At 41.8% G+C, this 22583-nt stretch overlaps 1 protein-coding gene across 3 annotated transcripts in view; it reads left to right on the top strand.

Moving 5' to 3' along the window:
• The window catches only part of NAP1L4 (nucleosome assembly protein 1 like 4), a 56314-nt gene extending 47062 nt beyond the window's left edge, over positions 1–9252 (top strand). For 2 of the 3 annotated variants that reach the window (XM_043547990.1, XM_037899651.2), the window contains exon 15: positions 7942–9252. In XM_043547990.1, coding sequence (XP_043403925.1) covers positions 7942–7980 — 39 coding nt within the window. In that variant the 3' untranslated portion in view covers positions 7981–9252. Of the gene's footprint in view, positions 1–1124; positions 1163–7941 lie in introns of all 3 variants that reach the window. The other variant, XM_043547991.1, reaches the window with a different exon arrangement.
• The last annotated feature ends 13331 nt before the right edge of the window (positions 9253–22583 follow it).

Here is a 22583-nt window from a genome sequence, read left to right as displayed (position 1 = left end):
TCTGAACTGCAGATTTTCTTAAATATTTTCCTTAAGTTATAAATTGCATAAGTAATAGTTTTTATTTGACATGTTAACTTTCTCACTTACCTACACTGGGGAACAGATGTGATTGATATGTTTTACCACCTTCCTGTGTAAAATTAAAGGTGAATATTTAAATATTTCCAAAGAAATTAATTTACAGGATGTGTAGGTAGAAATCTTATACCAGCTGAAGTCTAGTTTTAGAATGAATTAGTTTCCTTGACAAGTTAGTTTGCTAGCTCTATCTACTTTTCTCCTATAGTAACTCTGCTCCTTCCATTGTGGTTGCCTTGCTGAATCCCACACACTGCCATCATGTCATTGTGTTTAACCTGAAGAAAAGCTGAAAGCTAGTACAAAATATAAGGTTTAGTTTAAAACTCAGTGAGATATGGGCACTGCTCCCCCTTTTTACTCAGTTTTCAGCCATAATTTAGTCACCTGGACAGTTAGCAACTAAAGTTAATGAAAAGGGGAGGAGACTGTTTTATTCATTTTGCTATTAAAGTAGCATCTTGCCATTTCTTTAATGGCAATAAGTATATAAAACTTGCAATTTGAGATCATGGTACTGATACACGAAGCCTTCCAGAATTTATCACAATATGCAGAGTCTACTATTAAATGCTTTTAGCCTCCATGCCGGGAATCAGTCCTGTCTCTTGTAAAAGGCAATAGTCAGTACAGTATTAAAAGAAGTTTGTATTCTTGATGAAATATTTGTTTGAATAGGGAAAGAGTAGCACTTGCAGAAACAATATTTCACACTCCGTTTTCATGGCTCTCCTGAACAGAGTAGAGTAGCTGGAGGGCAATGATGGGTGAGCTGAGAATTAAAAATTATTAGTACTGGAGTAATGGTGTCAAAGATACTTCAGGGGAGAATCATACCAGTTACTGTATTCTTAATTACAGTGGCCATACATGTTTGCGGTGATGCAGATCTGTCTTCAGTAGCATGCCCTGTGGAGTGTGGTATTCTGCAGAACCATGTCTTAAGCTATCTCGGAACGTTGCAGTTGTTGCCTCCTGTATAATTTTGTACATTTCACTTTTTTTCATGCTGACAGTTCCTTTCAATTTTTTTTTCCATTTAGGTGTAATTTAAGTCTGTTTATCATTCATACATTTCTAGGTAAGGTGGAATTCCATTCATACCTAACTTCCAATGTGTAGCCCATGCAATGTGGTTTGTTTATAGCTACCTTTCTGGTTTTAAAAAAAAAAATTAGGCAAAACTGAAGTTTTAGGCCTCATTTGCAGTTCAGAAAAGTGTAGAGAGAAATCTGTGGCTGTACCTGTGAATCATCTCCTTAGAATGGATTTGTATCTAGATTATCTCCTTGCCTCCCTATTGCAAATTTATGCTTACATTGTAGCACTCCAAGGTAACATTACATATTGAATATACAACATTCTCAGGACACAAGTTATACCTCTGAGACTTGTCACAAAGATGTTTTCTCTTGTATCTGGGTTTATACTGTGTCTTTTTAGTGTGACTTTTAGTTGGTTTTCATTGATAGATCTGTATTTACAACACACTTCCAAACTCTCTCCTCTAGTTTGCTCCTTCTCCACTCTGGTTGAAACTCCCCTCATGAGTCACTGACTTATTCTGAATCTAGGTGTCTTATCTATAATCAATCTCTGCTGTCTCTGACGGCTGCCCGGTTCTCCGGAGATCATCTTCTTTCTTGGGCTTCTGTGATTCTTTACTTTCCTGGTTCACTTATCCTTCCTTTGGTGTTGCTTTCATTGGATCCTCTTTCTCTTGTTCTCCAGTGCTCCCTTCTTCCCCCTCGCCCTGAGTGATCTTGTCTGCTCACATGGGATTTTCTCAAATCTACCTGTTACTTCTCTTTCCTAAGGCTTGTGTCTTTCTGTTTTTTTATTTCCTCATAGCTGTCCTGCTGCTTTCCAAAACACATGACAAACTGGACTCATTCCTCCTAACCTTCTCCCCACACCCCTGGATTTGACTGTGATTGATCACTCCACTGTACTTCCGATCACTCAACCTCAGCACTGAGCTTATCTTGTGATTTGTTCTCTACAAATCTAATTGCTTTGAAAACCAGCCCCGACCCCTATTGCCAAAACTCATTCATGTCATATTCTCTCACGCTCACCTGGACTCCCCAACTCTCATCTCCCTATCAGTGGCTCCCCATCTTTCAGAATAAAACTTGGATTGGAGCCTTGCCAATTTATCAGTACAAAAAGTTTTATCTTCCATTTCTCCCATCTTATCCACTTCACTTGGCCGACTCGCTTCTTGCCGCCTTCCTTTTTATTCACTCTCTGTTCCCTATGCCTGGAAAGGCATTCCATTTCTGTTCACCAAGAATCCTTGCTCTCCTTCAAATCTCTCCTAAATCCACTTTTTGCCTAATTGTCCACTGACTTCCATTCCTGTGCTGTCTACTCCTCCCTTCTTACCTTAGCTCATTTGCTATATAAATATCAGAATATAGTTTATTTTCTTGCTTTGATTTGCTTTTTTTGTTTTTTTTGTTTTTTTTTGTTCCCTACCCACATGTCCTAAGTTTGTCTAATTTAGGTTGTAAAGTGTTCAGGCAGAGCCATGTCACTTTAACTTGTGTAAAGCAGTGTGCAAAGGGTTGGTGTTGTATAAAGGTGTTAGGTTTAGAAAGGCTGTATAAGTAGCCAATTATTTGTCTTGTAACTGGTACACTGGGTGCCTTGGAGGACCCTTGTCCGCTTACTGATTGAAGGCGTGAGTATGATGTCGTTGAGGGGAGAAGGATAGCTAACTGGCTAAATTCAGATAACTAGTATAGTTCTGTCAGTACTCCAGGGCTGAAATCTCCCCTCCTGAGAGGATGACAGCTGATGCTTTGAAATACTTGCTCCATCTTCAAAGCAACCTTGGCAGAAGCCTCCAATACTAAGCAGCAAATCTGTTTTTGATGACCTATGAAAGACATAGGATGAATGGAACCTTTCAAGAACTCCCATACTCTAGCACAGTTCCTCACATACATTTACTGTGAAGTTACTTACAGCTTGTTTGATGCTTGCTTTTTTCTCCATTCCTTAGGATCATACCTTGGGTGACTTATTGAGGGATAATAGGATCATCAAGATTTGACATCTTGACGTGATGTGTGAGCCTTGGGGGTGGTGGGGAGCTAGTTAACGCTTCTAATGTGTAGTCTAGCTTCCAGTGATTGATTAAATGCCTGGTTTTCTCCTTGCTGTGCCTGACTCTGAGAACAAGTATTTAGTGCTCAGTACCTTTTGTTGATCCCACAATAGCTGGTGACCAGGTTGCTGTTAAGGGTGCAGAAATAAGTGGATGACCAGCTATCAGAGATGCATGTCAGTCCAGAATATGGAACAAAATGGATCACTCCATTGTATAACACTGGGTGCTTTCCTGAAAAAGACTGGTAAAAATTTAGAGAGGAGGAGTGGAATATTCTTTGAATCAACCAGCAACATCTATTGTTTGAGACAAGATAACATTAAACAGTGGTGGAAAGGTGAATGACTGCATCTACAGTCAGTAATATCTTTTGAATAAACGTATTCCTAATATGAATCAAAGGATTGGGAATCGAGGCATTGACACTAACTTGCAGAACTTTATTACTTTATAATTAATGAGCAGAGACATTACTTGAAATATTTGCTGGACTTTAAATGTATATCAGTTCAGTGCTCTGAAAGGGTGTAGTTTTAAAAGCATTTAATCTGCAATGCTTTGGGGATGTACAGAAGTCGGGAAAGCAGTTTGACCAGGGAAGTTTGCAGTGTCTTGGATCTGTCTTGTTCTTCCCCTCCTCCCCAACACACTGCAAATTTGGAGCTACAAGTAAAGCAGAGGACCACTCCTTGAATGTAGAGCTCAGTGAATAACTCAGCTCTGATCTATAGTACACAGCTAGGCCAACGTAAGGCAGCTTATATCAACCTGTGTCAGTGTATACGCTGCAGCCTTGCTCCTGCCGAAGTGAGTGCCCTACACCAACATAACTCAAGCCCTACGTCTCTCATGGAGGTGATGTTTGTGTAGTTAGGGCGACGCAGTGTCTATGTAGACAGTGCATTATTTACATTGGTTGTTGGCTGTCATTCTTGTCAATTTCATGGCTCCATGTTGGAGCTGTGAAATTGACAAAAAAGTCCTCCTGTGCCAGGAGCCAGGTTGCTGCCCCGGGACCCTGAGGTTCTCTTCAGGGAGCAGGGAGGCAAGATCCTGAGCTCTAAGCTCCCCCCACTGATCCTCTTAGGTCAGTGGAAGTGCTCCTGGCGAGGAAGGGCAATATGGACATTAACCACTGCAGTAATTACTGTGGTAGCTGTAATCTGGCCTAATATAGGTCGACTTACGTTTTTACCTTTCTCTGTAGGCTTGAAGAGCCACTTATTAAATACATGTTCCCTTACAGGGTATAGTCAAATGCCCTTTAACCTTTTTTTAAACTACACTAGATTCTGCTTAATAGTAATCCTGATAATAGCTACTTCTGGTTAATTGCAGTGTTTTACTGGAAATCAATCCCATCCCATTAGCATTTGTATTAATAGGATTTGGATGTTAGCAACAAGAACAACAAGGAGTCTGGTGGCACCTTAAAGATATAACAGATTTATTTGGGCATAAGCTTTTGTGGGTAAAAAACCACTTCTTCAGGTGCATCTGAAGTGGTTTTTTACCCACAAAAGCTTGTGCCCAAATAAATCTGTTAGTCTTTAAGGTGCCACCGGACTCCTTGTTGTTTTTGTGGATACAGACTAACACGGCTACTCCCTGATGTTAGCAACAGTGTGCCACTTATTAGCAACCTATCCTGGAAGAAAGGTGCCACCTGCAGGGAGGTTTTCAAGGCTGCAGCCAGGGAAGGAAGGTGCTGGGTTTTATCTTCTCTGACTGCTGCCTCGCAAACCTGCCTGTGAGTAGTGCTCAGCACATGCCAACACTGATTCCTCCTGGTGCTACTGTCCAGCAAACCTGCCCGCATGTAGTAACCACATAGGAGGTAAGAGGCTGCAGACTGGGAAGGGAGGCTCAGGGCAGACCAGTAGCAGGAAGAAGAGCTGCAATTCGTAACAACTTCCCAATTTGGGGGTATTGTTAGATTCCTAGGCTGCTACTGGATTCCCAGGCAACTGTATCTGTAAAGAAGATCACTTTCCGTCTGCACCTGACAAGGCAAGTGCAACTTGGATGGTTTTATGTGAAGCTTAGTACAGCTATCCATGCCTCTGTCATTTCAAGGCTAGACTAGTGTAATGTTCTCTGTGTGGGGCTACATATTGAGACCATTTTGGAAAGTGAAACTTAGAGAACATCTCTGTCAGCTTGCTGAAGAGAGCCTTAACTCAAGAGCAAACCACTGGTGCTATGTGATCTGCACTGGTGGAGTTCAAGGAGTAAAGGAAAGCTCTAAATACTTTTGGGTCCTGGTTCTTTAAGAGATCACTTTGCTCCCTATGGTACTTCAAAAGATGTAGATGGTGAAGATGCTCAAGATAAACCAACCCTCCATTCCCCCACATTTGGATGTGGGTCCCTACTGGCAGGGTATTCTCTATGAAAAGGTGCATTGTCTTGGACCTTCCTAGTCTGGGCGAACCAGATCTGTTAACCTTCTGAATATGCTCTATATGTAATCTATCACCATATTTTTTTTCCCTCTGTGCTTGGAGACTGGATTTAGTGAGGCAGGCAAATAAAGCTATTTACTGTGTGAAATACTGGGGTTTAGATCATTTATATTTCAATTGCATTTAACAGGTAAATTTTTCAAAAGCACCTAATCTACTTTTTAAAATGGGACTTAAGCTTCTAAGTGCCTAAGATAGTTCATTGAAAGACTGTGAGATTTAGGTGATTTTTACATCCTTGCCCAAAGCACTGTATTCCTGTCTATTGAAAAATAAAACTATCCTAGAGATATACAAACAGATTTTCAGTGTGATGGAATAGCATTTAGAACAATATCTTGGTTTTAACATGTGACACTTACTACAGAGGGAACTTTACAATATATATGCAATTTCATGTATCTTGTTGAAATTATGCAACAGCATTTTATTTTTTAAATGTTTTTATTGCTGTAAGGTGGTACAAAACATAGGTAATAAATAGTTTATTAGAAAATATAATACACAAGGGTTTTGTCTTCATGAATAAAACTGAAATAAAATAGTTTTTTCTCTTTGAAGCAGTAACATCACTACTTCCCTTTCCTACCTGCTTAAAGGCTGTTATATTAAAAAGATCTAAAGTAGGATTAAAATATAGCTTCTAAACCATTATAATGTTGTAAACAATCTTTAGTTCATCAGTTAAGTGTTTGGGTTAAATTTAGCCATATTTTGCAATTCTGATAGATTATGTCATTAATACTATCTTTCTCTTAACTGACGTTTCTGCTGTCTATTTGAAATGACAAACTGCTGTCCGTTGACTTGATATTTATCTCCACTACAAAGCAGTTGTTTAATAAAATGTTCTTTACTTCCAAATAAGCTTTTTTGATGGCTAGGAAGTTGTTCATGTTCTCCCTCTTATCCACAGCTAATCAAACAGTAGTACCATGTGATTACAAGTAGTATCTGTCAAATAGGCTTTTTAATAAACAAAACAACAACAACATTTCTTTGCTGCTGCTGCGTTGAGTGTATGAGGATTCCTTCTTGACAGGGTAGGCACCCGATGTTTGAGGCTATATCCGTGCAGATTGATTAACTTCTGTGTCCTTTGGAAACCCAGACAGTTAGGAAGAGGCACGTGGGCACCTGATGATGATGAATAATTAATATAACATTTATTCTTTATGCTTGCTTTTTTACAATATGAAATGTTCAGGTTTGGAATAGTTAAGTATAAATCATTTTACAGTCAAAGTGGTACATTGTCTTAAAAGATGTCTTCCTTAGAGCTATTTTCCTTACTACTGTAGAGTTCAACAAAGCCGTGTTTGTGTGTTTAAAAAAAAAAAAAAAACCCCAGAAAACCAATAAACACAAATCCTATATCTAGAGTAGACGTGGGTAATGAGAAACAAACAAAGGGAAGTATATGCTCAGATTAAAATATCCTGCTATGTTGTGTAAAACAGTAAAGCTAAGCAGTTGGAGCATTTAATCAACGCACCTTTCTTGTTAATTTTTTTCCCCAAGGCTTTTTCAGGCCCTATGCTGTTGTAGGGGTATAGGTGCTTTTACTTTCTGAATGCTCTGATAGATCAGATTAACATTTGGCAAGAAGTGTCTGAATGAGTGTTAAATGGTTGAGTAGTTACTGGCTAGTGATGCAGAAGGCATCTGAGGGGAACACAGCCTGTTAAATAAATACGTTCCATCATCTCCAACATAGAGCCCAAGACTTGAAAAAACAAGTGCATTGATTTTTTTCAAAAGTGCTGAGGACCCTGCATCTCCCATTGAGTCCAGCACTTTTGAAATCTGGGCCACTTATTTAAGAGCCTACATGTGGACTTGAGAATTTGTTTTTGAAAGTCTTCTGTGTTGCCAGAAGCTGGGAATGGGCAACAGGGCATGGATCACTTGATAATTACCTCTTCTGTTCATCTGTACCTCTGGGGCACCTGGCATTGGCCACTGTCAGAAGATAGGGTACTGGGCTAAATGGATCTTTGTTCTGACCCACTATGGCAGTTATGTTCTTAAATGGTAGAGAGAATAGAAGTATAATAGAATAATCTGTGAAGTGCTGAGCAACCGTAGGTCAATGGGAATTGTAGTTAAGCACTTCATGATTTAGCCCGTGTTTACCTGTAGCTTTCCTCCCCAGTAGACTTTTTTTGGTGGTAACCTATGTAGTTGCCTATGAAGGATGCATGACCAAATTGCACTGAGTGAACTACCATTGCAGGCTTCTTCCTTTTTTTAACTTTTTTTTTCTTCTCCAAACAGAAAGATTCCAGCCAACCTGCTGAGTGCAAACAACAATAATAAGGAAATACCACTTCAGAGTGATATTTGAACGACTTGTAACAAATATATTTGGATACCTGGCCTGCAGTTCAGGATATTCCATTGCTGCAGCACAATCTTATTAACAATGCTTAAAATTAATTTGTTTTCAGGTGCATGATTTTCACTAACTCTTTTGTTTTCTTATTTTTTGCTTAACTTGTACAGTGGTATCTTCACTGCATTTGGGAAGTATGAGGTTTAAATAAAGCACACTCTACAGCCTTTGGTACACTGTAGCTAAATTATCTGTAGGCTTTCTGATGAGCCTTTTGCCCTATTCATAGGGAACTAGACCAAACTTAGTCTTTACATTGTAGTTTGGACTATCCATTTTCTGGGTAAACATTGAAATTGTGGAATAGCATATGTGCTGAGAAGCTAAACTAAACGAATTAAATTTATGATAGCTAAAACAAATACAACAACATGACTTGACTTTTGCTAGTAGTTCTCCTTCTTTTTTAATATAAAATTTTCCTGCAACCTACAAATCAGACTAGTGCTTGAGCAGCTTCAAATGTCATATTTATTATCTCAGTAAAGCCAATTAAATAAAAGTAATTCTTCATTAAAGGGGATGTCATTTGAGATTTATGTAGTTCACTTTCTATTTATTTATTCATGTTTGTAAGTACTTTGACTGAATTAGTGCTTTTTTAATAGTTTTTAATATACTTGAAAATATTTTCCTGTTTGCATAAAATATGGGTACTTGTACAAGGAAAATTTTGATTTGGTCTCTGAAGGTAGTAGACAAAAGAAATGAACATGTTTCAAAATGACAGCTCTTTTGGGGAAAAGCATACCATACAGGCCAAATTACTGCTGTTGATGGAAATGAGTTGCAGCCAAAGAACCAGAAAATTTCCAGTAGTCTTACTGCTTAATATCCAGCATGGGAGGGGCTTTCATTCTGAACATATAAATTAACAAAATTTAACTCAGTAAATCTGAAGTTCTGTTTTACTTGCAACACTCAAATTACTCTGTTCCACAGTTTCTTGTTTTGTTTAAAACTCTGAAGTCTTCAAAGCTACCTTATGTTGTTGTGCAGAATTTCAGGTGCACATTTCTAGTTTAAGCATCCAATGCCAACCTCTGGCAGCAGCTGAATAGCAGCTGTATCAACACTGTGACCAGGCATGTAGAGAGTGCTCCAGCCTTACCTTACACATTTGTAACTTAATACGGTGTTTTCAATTTGTACAGAATAGTTAAATATTCTATTAAAGTTGTGAAACATGGAAAGCGATGGCTGTCTTGTTCATTTTTCCTATATTAACTGAACACACCCATTTGATTTCCTATTTTACATGCCTCTGTATGCAGTATGAAAAGAGGTGTGCCAAATGGGCAAAAATTTGACCACCTAATGGTGTTCAGCTTCTTACTCTAAATCCAAATATTTAGAGAAGGTTTGAGGTGATTATGTCTAGTGGGCGTTACCCAGGTGTAACTACGTTTGAAGTACAGATACATAATCATATTTATAACTTCAGATACAAAAATGATGCATGCATACAAATAGGATAATCCTGTTCAGCAACTCATAACTTTCCCAATGACACCTCACAGGACTTGTACAAAACGCATCATAATTATGCCACAATCCTATCATATATCACTGTGAAGACTATGGTGTGCAGTGTCAGACTTTCCTGCATTGAACTGAAGTTTTCTCATAAAAAGTGACCTTGTAAAAATGCAATTGTAAGGGTTCTTTATTTTGTCTTGCTCATTTGCATAATCAAACTTACTCAGCTGGCAGATTTTTTTTCTTAACTGCCAGAAGTCTCACCTTGGGCTCTGACATGCCAGCTGAATATTTTCCTCCAGTCACCAGCAGGAAAGACTCTGGAGGGCAGGTTATTCCCTCAGCATCACCTGTCCATGCCCACTATAGACTGAGGTTGCATGGGTGCCAGAGGACACACTTTGTTACCAGTGATGCACGAGATGGAAACCCAGCTTGATAGTCCACCACAGCCCAGGATAAGTTCTACGGGGCTAGTAGAGAAGTGTTTACTTGCAAAATGGAGCAAGCTTGATGCACATAAGGAACCATGCAGTACCATTGTTTCTTGCTTATGCATCATGGATGAAATGTGTTTGTTAAAAATGAGTGACAGAGAGACTAGGGAGTTCTTTTAAGAAGGGTTTATTAGCCCCAAAAACCCCCATGATTCCACTATCCAGGTAGGACAACTTTGGATAAAAGCCTATCCTGACAGAGTGGCAAAGTGAAGGTTGCAATTAGAAATTAAAGCAATATACACCAAATGGGAAATAGCAATATAAAATTAGAAGCTATGCAATATTGAAAACACTTTGTCCTTATCTCTGCCAGCCATGGATTTTCTTCTGATGTCTTTAAGTATGCTAGAAACAAAAGAAATCCTAGAAATGGTTTAGGCCATTACTAGATGGAGATGGTAAAATTGTTCATGCTAAACACAAGTATGTTTTTTTTTTTTTTTTTTTTTTTAAATTGTTTTGGGTGGCAAGAAGCAGGATGATGTACTCATACTGGGTAAAGAAGTAATTTCTATCCATGGGTAACAGGATGTTAAACATCTGCTAGGAACAAACATTACACACTGTAATCCAGTCACCTCACTCTTTTTATCAAAAAAACAAAAAGAGACTGAGCTCTAAGTCTCAGTAGAAAGCATTTTCTCCAGTCTTCAAATCATTTGTGGTTCTCTTCTGCAGTCTCCCATTTTCACTATTTTTTAAAAATATAGACAAATGTAGAACTGTACACAGTATTCCAGTATCTGTCTCACCCATGCCCTCTATAGAGGTAAAAATCACCTTCCTACTCCTGTTTATACAGCTAAAGAATTGCATAGGTGTTTTGCCACAGCTACATAGAGAGCTCATACTGAGGTACTTCCCCACAAGGATTTTAGGGGTCAGAGTCACTGCTTTCCAGGATACAGGGCTCCATTCTGTAGGTATGGCTTGCACTCCTAGTTCCTAGATGTAGAACTGTGCATTTTGCTGAATTAAAAACATTTAAAAAACAGACCCAGCTTCTGCTGTGATCAGATCCCTCCATACAACTCCCCTGTCCATCATTTACCTCTCTGACAATCTTTGTCATTCACAATTTATCAGCAGTGATTTTATATTCACCTGAAGATCATTGATCAAAATTTTGAATAGCAGCAGAACCCCACTAGAAACACCCCCATTCAGTGATTCCCCACTGACAACTACGTTGAGATGTCATTAGCCTGCTCCCAAGCCATCAGTGTGCACTGTACAATATCAGTAATCAGAATGTTGTGCAGTACTCAAACACCTAATGTCTAAGTATATTACATCTACACAGTTACCTTTAGCAAAACTTGTAATCTCAATAAATGAAATAAGGTTTGACAAAACCTTAAGCCATGTTGACTTGCATTACCTATCTTCTTTTCCTTTAGGTCTTTATTAACTGAATCCTGTATCAGCTCTTCCATTATTTTGCCTGGGATTGAGGTCAATATAGCCAGCCTATGGTTACCCAGGTCATCTCACTTGCCCCTTTTGAATACTGGCACTCTTGTCTTCAGGAATTTCCCTGGTGTGCTAAGATTTATTTACTGTTATCAAGTCTGAGATGACTCTTTTCGGACTCTTGTGTGCAAGTTTGTCAGGTCTGCAGATTTAAGTACCACCTTTTATAGGGAGAAAATAGTAGGGTACTAAAGGAATTAAGATCCACCAGAAAAGGGTCCAAAAGAGCCAGTGGCTGGAAGTTGAAGTCTTTTAAGTTTTTTACGTGAGGGTGCTTAATCAATGGAACACACTACCAAGGGAAATTGTGGATTCTCCAGCTTTTGCTGTGTTCAGATCAAGACAGATGCCTTTCTTGAAGATATACTTGTTGTTTGGTTCGATATAAGGGTAACTGAAATGTAGTGGCCTCTGATGTACAGAAGCTCAGACTAAACATAGAGATCCATTCTGGCCTTGAACTTTCTTTGGGAAAAATTTTTTTTTAACATAGGGTACGCTAAGAGTTTGAGAAGGAAAGAGAAATCGAATTTTGCCATTGTTTGTAGTATGTTAAGTATACAGAGTTCCATCGTAAAATGTTCGCAGCCTTTAATCCTTGAAAAGCCTAATTTTAGGGCCAAAACTAATTGTGCTTGTTCTCAGCCCAAATATTGGACCTTCTGGAAAACTTGTACTTGATATTGTACAGCTTTTCCTGAGTTATTTGGGGTGAGAGGAATAACAATCAGCAGTAACTCAGCTGGCTAACAAAGCTGTAAGCTTGTATGCTACTCCTCTGAGGACCAATTCTCCCATCTAATATTGAACCAGCATGCAACTGGCTGAGTGTATTCAGTGGGCAATAATATCCTTTGGCTTCCATTTACTGTCATGTTCCTCAGCAGGAGTCTGGGCAAGGACGTGGAGATTCCTTTAGGCAGCTGGGGCAACTTTGGACTGAAATCCAAGACACAAATCTCAAATGGGCAAAACACTAAAAAATATACTACAGGGAATAATCCTGCAGTGGTGGAGACGGGCCATGAACTATTGTGATTGACTTACGAGGTTTTTGCTATCTGATAGAGGAATTGCTAGACCAGATCAGAGCTACGGTCCAAGTCCAGTCAAAAGGGAGATCTACCACTTCTAACACAAACCCTCTAAACCTTTTCAATAAAGACAAGGTGGGTGAAGAAAAATCTCCTGTTGCAGCATCTTGGTACATTTGATTAGTGAATTCTAAACTTCTATTCAACAAAAATAAGTAATCTTCTGTGTAAGTACCTGTAGATTGCCACTGCAGGGACCACGGTTCTGCCTTATCCCAAAGTCATTTTAAAGTAGCTTATCTACAAGGGCCAAATAGCTCTCTGTGCACAGCCAACAACGGCAGTAAAAATCTCATTTTCACGGTACATGTAACTTTGTTTAAAGAGATGTATTAAACTAGTTTCAGTGGGGCTAGGGCCAGGAGTCAGAGGCGTGTTCCATTAACTTTAACCAGATAATAGTGAAGCAAAAAAATTTAAGATTAAAGGAAAAGATTTAGTAGAGAATTTTTAAAAAATCCCAGGTACAGCAGCTAGACTAAATTGACATTTGTAGCTATCCTACCTATCATGGTAGAAAGAGCACTTCCAATTTTTAAGAATAAATGATCTCTCAAGTCCCGTGTTTCAATTAAACAGCGCTGCGATAGGTGTTCCCTCCTGTGAGAGAGGACCATTCTAATTCAGGCCAATTCCGTGCAGGGAATTGAACATGGAGGACCGTAACCCTGACAATGACCCTGTACTGGGTAGGGAGCCAGGGCAGAGTGGATGGCTGGGGTCACAGATGCCTGGTGGCAGGCTTTGTTGCTGAGTAAACAAGTTTATACTTTACCAGAGCATCGACTGCCTGAGGCTATGATGAATTTTCTCATAAGTATGTTATGTAATTGGCTATTAAAGCGTGCTACATCTTTGTCTGAAGCACCGTCTCCCTTTTCTTGTTGCAGACAGGATATCTGCCTAGATGCACCATTGGTCTGAGCAGATAAAAACTTAGACATTTTTTCTGTCTAGGTGAGTCCACAACCATGGAACCATGTATGCAGATCAACCATTTAAATGCAAACATTCCATGTAAAATTACAAAGCCACTGGGGACGTTGAGAGCTGCAGACTCCACAGCTACGTTGCTCACATAAAGTTTAACTAGTGACATAGACATACCTTGAAAATAAATGGGAGCCTCTTAGCATTCCTAGACTTTCTATCTTTGTAACACTAATAATGAACTAAGAGAGGTTTTTGTACTTGGTATTGTCACATGCACATGCTGTGATCCCAAACAGTTCTAGCCTCTTAAAACCTGTGGACGGAAGCCCAAAGTTATTCCCAAAAGGCAGTGCTGTTTGGGGGAAGTGGCAGCCTCCTGCTCTCCAATAATAAACAGTCAGTCACTCACATGGGACAAGCGTCCAAACCATCAACCCCCCACAAGTTGGTGCTGACGAAGCTTGTTGCACAGAGCGAGCTGTTCATTGACTGCCAGATTTGTTTGTAGCCCAATTTTCTGCTCTGCTGGTTCACCTCTCGCCTACACAAGAAAATTACTCTCCACCCAACAGCATGTTCACCTCCTACACAACTCACATTACTCTAGGGTTTTTACCGTGGGAATCTGTACAGCTTGTGATGCCAAACCCAGCCTAATAAAAGCACACCAAGCATGGTCTTCGCTTGACTGTATGTAACACACTAACTCGACATTTTTTTCTCTGCAAAAGACTATAATGCTTTATTAAAATACCCCATCCTCAGTTGTATCCTCTTCTCTCCCTGCCCAGGCCCCCAACAATATATGAAAGTTAAGCACAAAGGAATCCTGGAAGATCCTGCCTTTGTAGTCTAGGAAAGGTGCAATTTGGGGAGAGAGGATGTGATTATTCAACACAAGCCAAAACAATTGGCCCACCTTTCAAAAGGTACCACCGTAGGTAGGGTGCATCATGCAGCCACAAGAACTACTTTGGCAAAAGGAGAATGTAGCCTGATACTAGCACATGGAGCTCAATCTCCTCCAGCGAATGGCAATAGGGATGCTACCATTAACTAGGTGCTCTCCTGCAGCTCACTATGTACACTTCAACACTGGTGCAACGGTCAGATGTCTCAAAGGGCTGCAGATGCTCAATTTCATTACGTACCAAGGGTTATTTGGGTACTGATCTTGCCATTTGGCTTATTTGCTTTGTAGCAGATGGCCGCCTGTTACAGAATGTGTGCCATAGCAAAGTTTCGGGAGGAGGAAGCAACTAGGACAGTGAATGCAGTTCTGCTTTGAGCTTTCTTTGGAAGAGGTTAGACCCAAACATTCACTTATGAAACAAATCTTGAGCAGCCTCTAAAAACGGTTGTAGATACAAATACTCATCGATGTTGAACAAAAAATTGCACATAATTTGGCAGTTGCATGTGGTTACTTGATTTGCACATATAACTCCACATCTATGGTCTGTATCGTTATATGTTGCATCCTCTGTTTCGGTGAGGGGACGAAAAGTTTGGTTCATAGTGTCTTTGGTTGCCTAGAGAAAGGCTCTTCCTTGATTAAATCCATATGCTCATAAAGTTCAATATCATGAACACTCTCAGTTTATAAAACCATGTTAGTTATAAGAGCAACACAACCTACAAATGTAACCAACCATTCCATATGAATGGAGCGAAGCAAAGGGGATGGAGCTTGAGGAGGGGCAATAATATAAAATGGAAGCACGATAGAAGTACTCTAGCATCTACTTTGGGCATGCTTGGAAGTCATCCGATTGTGAAGAGTTCCATATTTGTCTATCTAGAGCATCGGTTTGTGCCAAAACTAGAAGTGGAGGTGCTAATCCAAATTCTTGACAAAACTTAATGATGGAATGTACCCCTCTGAATTAGGAGCGTGAGTTTATACGGGGAGGTATCTAGCTAAAAAAGGGGCAGACTGACTTGTTTTAGACGTTTTAATGCAAAGCAGCACCAATTAAGTTATACCTGCCTCTGACATTTCTTCAAAAAGGTGAAAAACTCCCCAAATGCATTGCTTTCAATCTCAGCCTCAAATGCACTACTGTTTAGAATAAAATAGGACAAATAGCAGCACCTTGAGAAAAAGATGGGCTTTCTCTACATGAGAAAATGGAATCATTATTAGGATGAGTGGCTGTTAATAACAGTGGCACCTGAGCTGGTTCTAAGTGCAGTTCACCTGTAAGTGTTGACAAGGCCTAACTGTGTCTGCAGTACACAGTAGTAAGATAACACGCAGTAAGGTAACTGTTTAAAACCTGCTGGGCTCAGGGTTTAGAAAGGCTGGTGTCAGGAACGTAACATCTGGGCCATGCAGCAGGACAATCGCTAAAAGCATTGTCTGCTGCGTATTCACGACCGTTAGTTTTAAGTTTCTGGTTAAACTCCATGTTGTTTTGCATGGCGCTCAGCGATTATCAACTTTATAGTACTCACCAAAAACAGACGATGGACAAAACTTTTTGTGACGAGTGCTACCTGGAACTGGGGTACCACTGAACCCCCCCAAGCCTGGGGTCCCTTTCACACTGTGCTGCTGTGACAAGCTGCAAAGCCCTCCAGCCTACACTTTCACCAGCATTCACACAGATAGGGACACCCCCAGCTGCAGTTACACACACTCAAGCTAACCACCAGCTTCCCAGCCGAAGATCCCCCAGAGCAGTACAGTCCTGCCTTGGTCAAATCTGGCCAGTATATGGGTTTAATACCCAGTCCGCCGCTCCCTCAATGTGAAGAGAACAATGCACACTTGTGCTAACCAAACAGAGATGTCCCCCAAGCACTCCAGTCAAAGCTCACTGGTTTAAATTAAAACAAACACAAGTTTATTAACTAGGAAAAAATAGATTTTAATTGATTATAAGGGATAGCAAACAGATCACCGAGCAAATAAACAAAAAATACAAACTAAGCTTAATATACTAAATAGACTGGATATGAATTAGCAGATTCTCACCCTGAGAAATGATACAAGCAGGCTGCAGATCATTAAAGGGCAAGTTGTTCTTGCTTTACAGCACTGGACACCCCTGGTGTTTCATACACAGGCTAGAAAGCCCTTTAGCCTGGGTCCAGCACTCCCCCCAGTTCAGTCTTTGTTCCTCAGGTATTTCCAGGCGTCGTCTTGCATTGGGAGTGAAGAACCACAGATGATGTCACGCCCTGCCTTATATAACTTTTGCAAAGCTTGGTTCACAGCCCAGTCTGTGGCAAAATACTGACATCCCAAGATGGAGTCCAGCATCATGTGGCCTGGTCACATGTTCTTGTGGAGTCATAGCAGCCATCACTCACAGGCTGTCTGTAGCATTCTCAGGAAGGCTCAGCAGGTGGGCAATCAGCTTCGCCTAAGGCCTATTGTTTTTAACCTAATGGCTCATTTACCTGAATAAACCCTTCCCAACCAGCTATTTAGCCTGAATGCATCTTGTCTTGTGGACATGACCCAGGTGTAACTACATGTGAAGTACAGATACATAGTCAGTATTTATAACTTCAGATACAAAAATGATGCATGCATACAAATAGGCTAAGCCTATTCAGCCCATCATAACGTTTCCAGACACCTCACATGACTCATCTTGCACAAAACGAATCATAATTAGGCCATAATCCTATCACAATAATAGCACCGTGAAGAATAGGGGGGGGGTGCAGTGTCACACTTTCCTCCTGGTACTTAAGGCTAGTCCAAGGATGACTGCACAGAGCTGAGCGCTGGCCAGGCGTAATCGGCTGTAGCAATAGCTAGGTGAAAGGTGCTCCCTCAGCTCCAGTCAGCTGTTGCCTGGATCCAGCACTAAAGGAGCTGTGCTAGAGAAGCTCTGTGTGGCTTCTTCCTAAAGGCCTGACTGTGAGTCCCGTTCTCCTAATGCTGAGCAGTTACCTGGATGGTCCAATGACTTCAGGTGGAGTATTTTGTGTGACAGCTCACAAGCTGGGCCTCTGTGTTTAGGAATTATGCAATTTAATCCCAGGGTGCATGGGCCTTTAAATGCCAGTGAGGACAGCCAGGTCTATGCTCCCCGGAAGCGAGGCTTCTGATATTTTGGGTTAGGTGCCATGTATAATTCTGCCGTGACTTGTCTTCTTTACTTCCTTGAAATTCCTTCTGGTTCATGAAGCAAGTAACCCTTCCCAGCGAATCTCACTTTGAAAAGAAGTATGGTGGGTTGTGATGCAGGAATCCAGTGATCTTTGTACTCAAAACCTCTTGCAATTTTTTTCACTTTGGAAAAAAAAAAAAAAAAATCTCTTTTGAGCTTATTTGATTCACTGATGATCAGAGGCAGCCACAGCATTTTTGGGTGAAACATGGGGACTCGTGCACCAATGAAACTCACCTCCTCCCGTTGTGCTCATACCAGGATGGCTTTAGGATTTTTGTTGAGATTGGTGAGATGAAGCTTCGGGGCACCTAACTGGAACCGGAGGGTCACGACCAACTTTGGGGGCCCAACCCACAGTTTGTGAACCTCTGTGCTAGAGTGCCTAGCTCAGCACGCGATTGATATTTGTGGCCTTACTCCCATTCAACCACCTTTTCCCAGCCATGGCGCAGCAGGCTGTGAGTGCGATTTCATTGCACCAGCTCAGCCACTAGCTAGTATTTCACAGGGGTGCTTTTTGTGCTCTACAAGCACATCAACAAAGCCTCATGCCACCCCTGTTCAACAGGTAAACTGTTGGATGTTTCTGAGATGCTGCAGTTATGCAAAAACCGTTCATGTTTTCATAAGATTGGCATTTAAAGGCTGAGGCATTGGCTTCCTGCCCCAGTGAGCAGAAGCGGAGAATGAGTATGAATTATTTCATGCTGTACTTTGCTTCATGCTGGTTTCAAAGACTTTGTCAAGACAACAGTGATTCCATTTAAGTTGTGAAGGGAATTTTTACAAGCAGAAAGGGTAAGAATGAGGCTGGAGCACACAATAAAACTGAGGAAATCCTCTGCCTTGTGGTTTTCCATTGCATCTAGGCCATGTCCATACCAGCAAAACAAAAACCAAAAAACCCTAGCGTGCAGGGTTTGTTGGACTCATGGCCATGCTCACACAAAGGTTCTCCAGTCCTTCACGCTTGCAAATCATCTACTGAAACGGATGGAATCTTAGCTTGCTCAACTATTGGGATGTTAGACTGGGTTGTGGTAATTTTACCTTTCCCCTTCCCTGGTGGCTGCTGGACCACAGGCCCAGAGCCAGCAGCAAGAGCTCACCACATGCCCATTGATGATTCCTATGCAAATCCTAGAGTCCTGGGGTGGACAAGTTAGCCCAGAAACTGGAACTGCAAGAATGTTACACTCCTTATTTTAGGAGGCTGACATGGAGTTGATTTAGGGTGGATAATTGTCTCAGGTGGAATCTAATAAAAATGGGTAATACTTTTCACTTCTGCTGTGCCTTTCATCTGAGGAGCACAAATCACGTTGCAAGCATTAATTAAAAGCTTCACCAGAAGAAGCTAAGTATTACAGTATCTGCATTTTACTGATTGGGAAACTGAGGCAGGGAGATTACAGGTTGTGCCCAAGGCCACAGGTTGAGTCAGTGACGGAGCTGGATTCCCTGCCGCATCTGGTAGAAAATGCCAGTGGATTTCTTCAGGAAGGATGTGTGTCATTTCTGCTCGTGTTAAACTAGCTGCCGGTCCATTGCATTTGAAATAATGTTAATTTCTTAAAACAAAGCAGTTGTCATTAAATGTTGCTCTCTCAAGAAATGTATGTTAGATGTCCCTATATTAGGGAGGAAAAGGCCGGCTCAGTATTTTGAGCTATACCGTTGAGGAGACCTGGTTAGATGGGATTACAGAATACGTGAGCCTGATTCTCACTTACTTCATTCCTACACTCGGGGACAAAGAAAGTGCAGGACTGGCGGAAGGTGCCTTTAAATCACTCTTCTGGTCTGCGGCTGTCCTGCCTGGCTCCCTGTGTAAATTCAAGCAGCCTCAGAACTATTCTAACCTACTTTGCTTCCCATGACTCCCACTGTGTTCTGGGAAGCACAGAATTGCGATAGCACAATATAATCCAACCCTGTCCCTGACCATCCTGCTAAACCAAGGGGACAGATTAGGAGCAGGGCTTGTGTATAGACCTGACTTGTGCTCTACACTGGCTGGGGAGGTCCTCTGTACACAGGAGCTTACTTTCTTAGCTGGTGGAAGTTGACTTCAGTGGAGCTACATTGTACATCAGCTGAGGATCTGGCCCAGGGTATTCTCAGGGGGACTCACTTTAAGGCCCCCTTTGCATGTTAGAGCTGTGTAAAAGGGCCATAGCATAACTGACAACTGGCTCCAGTGTGTACCACTTCAGCCATTAAAACTTTCAGCCATGCCGAACCTGGCCTTCTCAGACAAGCCCTGTACTGTGTAATTCAAACTACCAGAACACAAAAACTAACCTAGTGCTCTCTAGCTGGCAGAGCTGGGCACATGCTGGTCTGGGCTCTACGCCATCAAAGCCCTTTGGAAGCCCAGCTTTTCTTGCATGTTGCCTGGGGTCTTTCATCACTGTTCTGTGCACCAACGTCAGCAGCATTGCCAGTAGACGTGATGGCCCCTTAGCCTTGGCAGTGGAAAGGTTCATGAGTGGAGATGAGCAACTTAGCCCAAAGCGGACACTGGCGGGCGGGAGCAGGCAGCTCCATCCCCCTTTTCCCACAGTGGTGGAGGTGCCTGCCTGTCAGGGTGGAGAATGGCTGACCCTGCTCAATCAGTAGGTTGTGTTGCTTGAGAGCAAGAAGCCTGAAAACTACATTTAACCGGGAGTCGAATTTCAAAGCCAACACTGATTAAAAGGTTGGACTAAGGCAAAGCAAACCGATACCTTAATTGCGATGAGCTTTCTCATCTTCCCTGGAAGCTGCACAAGGTGGTGCCTCTTCCCATGTCAGCTTGACTCCAGTTTGCTTTAATGAAGCGAGACAATGAAATAATTTCAATGTCTAAGTGAGGTAGGGGAGAGGGAAGCCCCACCTTTAAACTGTGTTCCTAGCCCAACAGGGAGCTTTGTGTGTGCAGGCTGTGCTCAGGCCTTCTGGGGCTGGGAATTGTTCACTTTCAAGAAGAAGCAAGCTTTACAGGATCTCCAGCCTCCCCCAGCACAGAGCCCCTGAGGCCTCACCACTTCTGGTGTCATCGCTATTGACCCAGCTGGTCAAAAGTGACTAGTGATTTTGGGTGTCCAGCCTGAGTCTCCTTAGAAGGGCCAAATTTCAGAGCGTGGATGCTCAGCACTTTCTGAAAATCAGGCCCACCCCTTTGATGGCTCAAATTGGACATACCTAGTCACGCTTGAATATCTTGGCTTCAATATCAGCCAATCTCACTGTTCATAATGATGGTGCCAGTTACTCTGATACAAACTGGCACCTTTATGTCAGGTGTCACCAGGCGGTGCTGTTACACATAATCTGCCACGTTCTTTTTTCTTAGAGCTGTTCTACGCTAACAGTTAGGTCAGCCGAGCTACCTCGCTCAGATGTGAAAATGTCACTCCCCTGAGAAATGTAGTTAAGCAGATGGGTGACAGTAGTACCAGAATGGGACAATAGGTGCAGCCTTCTAGTTTTCCCTGGGGTGCTCCACCCCCCGCTCTGCCCCAAGGCCTCACCCCCCATTCTGGCCCTTCCCCCGAGGCTCCACCTTTGCTTTGCCTCTTCCCGCCCCCCGCCCCCCCCCACTCAACCTCAGCTCAAATAGTTGTGAAGACACAGGATAGTGAGTATTTGTGATCAACCCATGATTTAACAAATAAAAAGTGAAAAGGCACTTGCATAACAAATATATTTCGGGCAATTGTTTTTGCCTGACAGACACTCCATGAGTGAAAAAGAGAACACATTCATTAAAAATATGGCGCATTGTGCATCTATTCACTCAGCAATAATGAGCCTTGAAAAAAATCATGGCTTTCTACTCATGCCTGACTTGGGCAGGGAAAGTCAAGCCCTGTCCTGATATTTTATCACAAACTTTCTTAAAAAGGCAGTGTTCAGTAACGAGCACAAACAGGTTTCCACACAGCATGCAGCCCAGCTTTGTCTCCCTGGTTGCGTTTGCCACGCCCCGGCTGGAATGCTCTGCAACTGACAGCGCTAGTGGCTGAAAAATGAACTTCAAGTAATCACAGCTACCATTCCAGAGGCTGGGCGTCTTGCCTAGCTAATCCACGTGGATTACACTCATCGCCACCTGAGTACTCAGGCTGTGTCCCCTAGCAAGGGCTGACTAGTGATAGACAGCAGGATTTGGCTCCATAATTTTAATTCAAAGCCTTCTTTGGGTGGCTGAAGTTTTTCTTTCAAAGCATTTTAGCACATTTTTTTAAAACTACAGCATTAAAAACCAATATTCTGTCCTGTAACTTCAAACCAGCAGAAAAGATAAGAATTCTTCCTTATGTGACTTGCGCCTGGTTGTTTCTGACCCTAGTACAGGTACAGTATGTTACTTTGTTAAGACCAAACATGAGGGGGAAATAGGGTGACCAGACAGCAAGTGTGAAAAATCAGGACAGGGGGTGGGGGTAACAGGAGCCTATATAAGAAAAAGACCCAAAAATCGGGACTGTCCCTATAAAATCGGGACATCTGGTCACCCTAGGGGGAAACGTAATCCAGACTGTCATTTTGTTCCTTGCTTGTTCATTTTATTGAGAGGGTTAGAGTTAGCATAGAGGAAGCACAGCAGCTGGTCTCTGTTAGGCCGTACTGGCCAGATTCCCTCTTGCATTACAGCTGTCTGTGCTGCACCACTCGCTCAACGCAGCCCTGAAGGGTCTCCTAATGTGTGTGGAGTCTCTGCTGACATTAAAGTCTATGTGAAGTCTAGGACCCGCCCTCACTGCAGTCCTGGTGGCTGTGTAGGGGGCATGGTTGAGCTTCCCTGTACTTCCATAATCCCTGACTGGCATAATTTACCCAGTGGAGCTTCAGACTAGCACACAGCTCTCAGCTTTTGAAGAAGATTGAAACAGGACAGGGAGGCCTCACTTCACTAATGCAGGAG

This window comes from Chelonia mydas, chromosome 6 (genome assembly GCF_015237465.2).
Source record: "Chelonia mydas isolate rCheMyd1 chromosome 6, rCheMyd1.pri.v2, whole genome shotgun sequence".
Lineage (NCBI taxonomy): Eukaryota > Metazoa > Chordata > Testudines > Cheloniidae > Chelonia > Chelonia mydas.
This window is presented reverse-complemented; position numbering and strand designations above follow the sequence as displayed.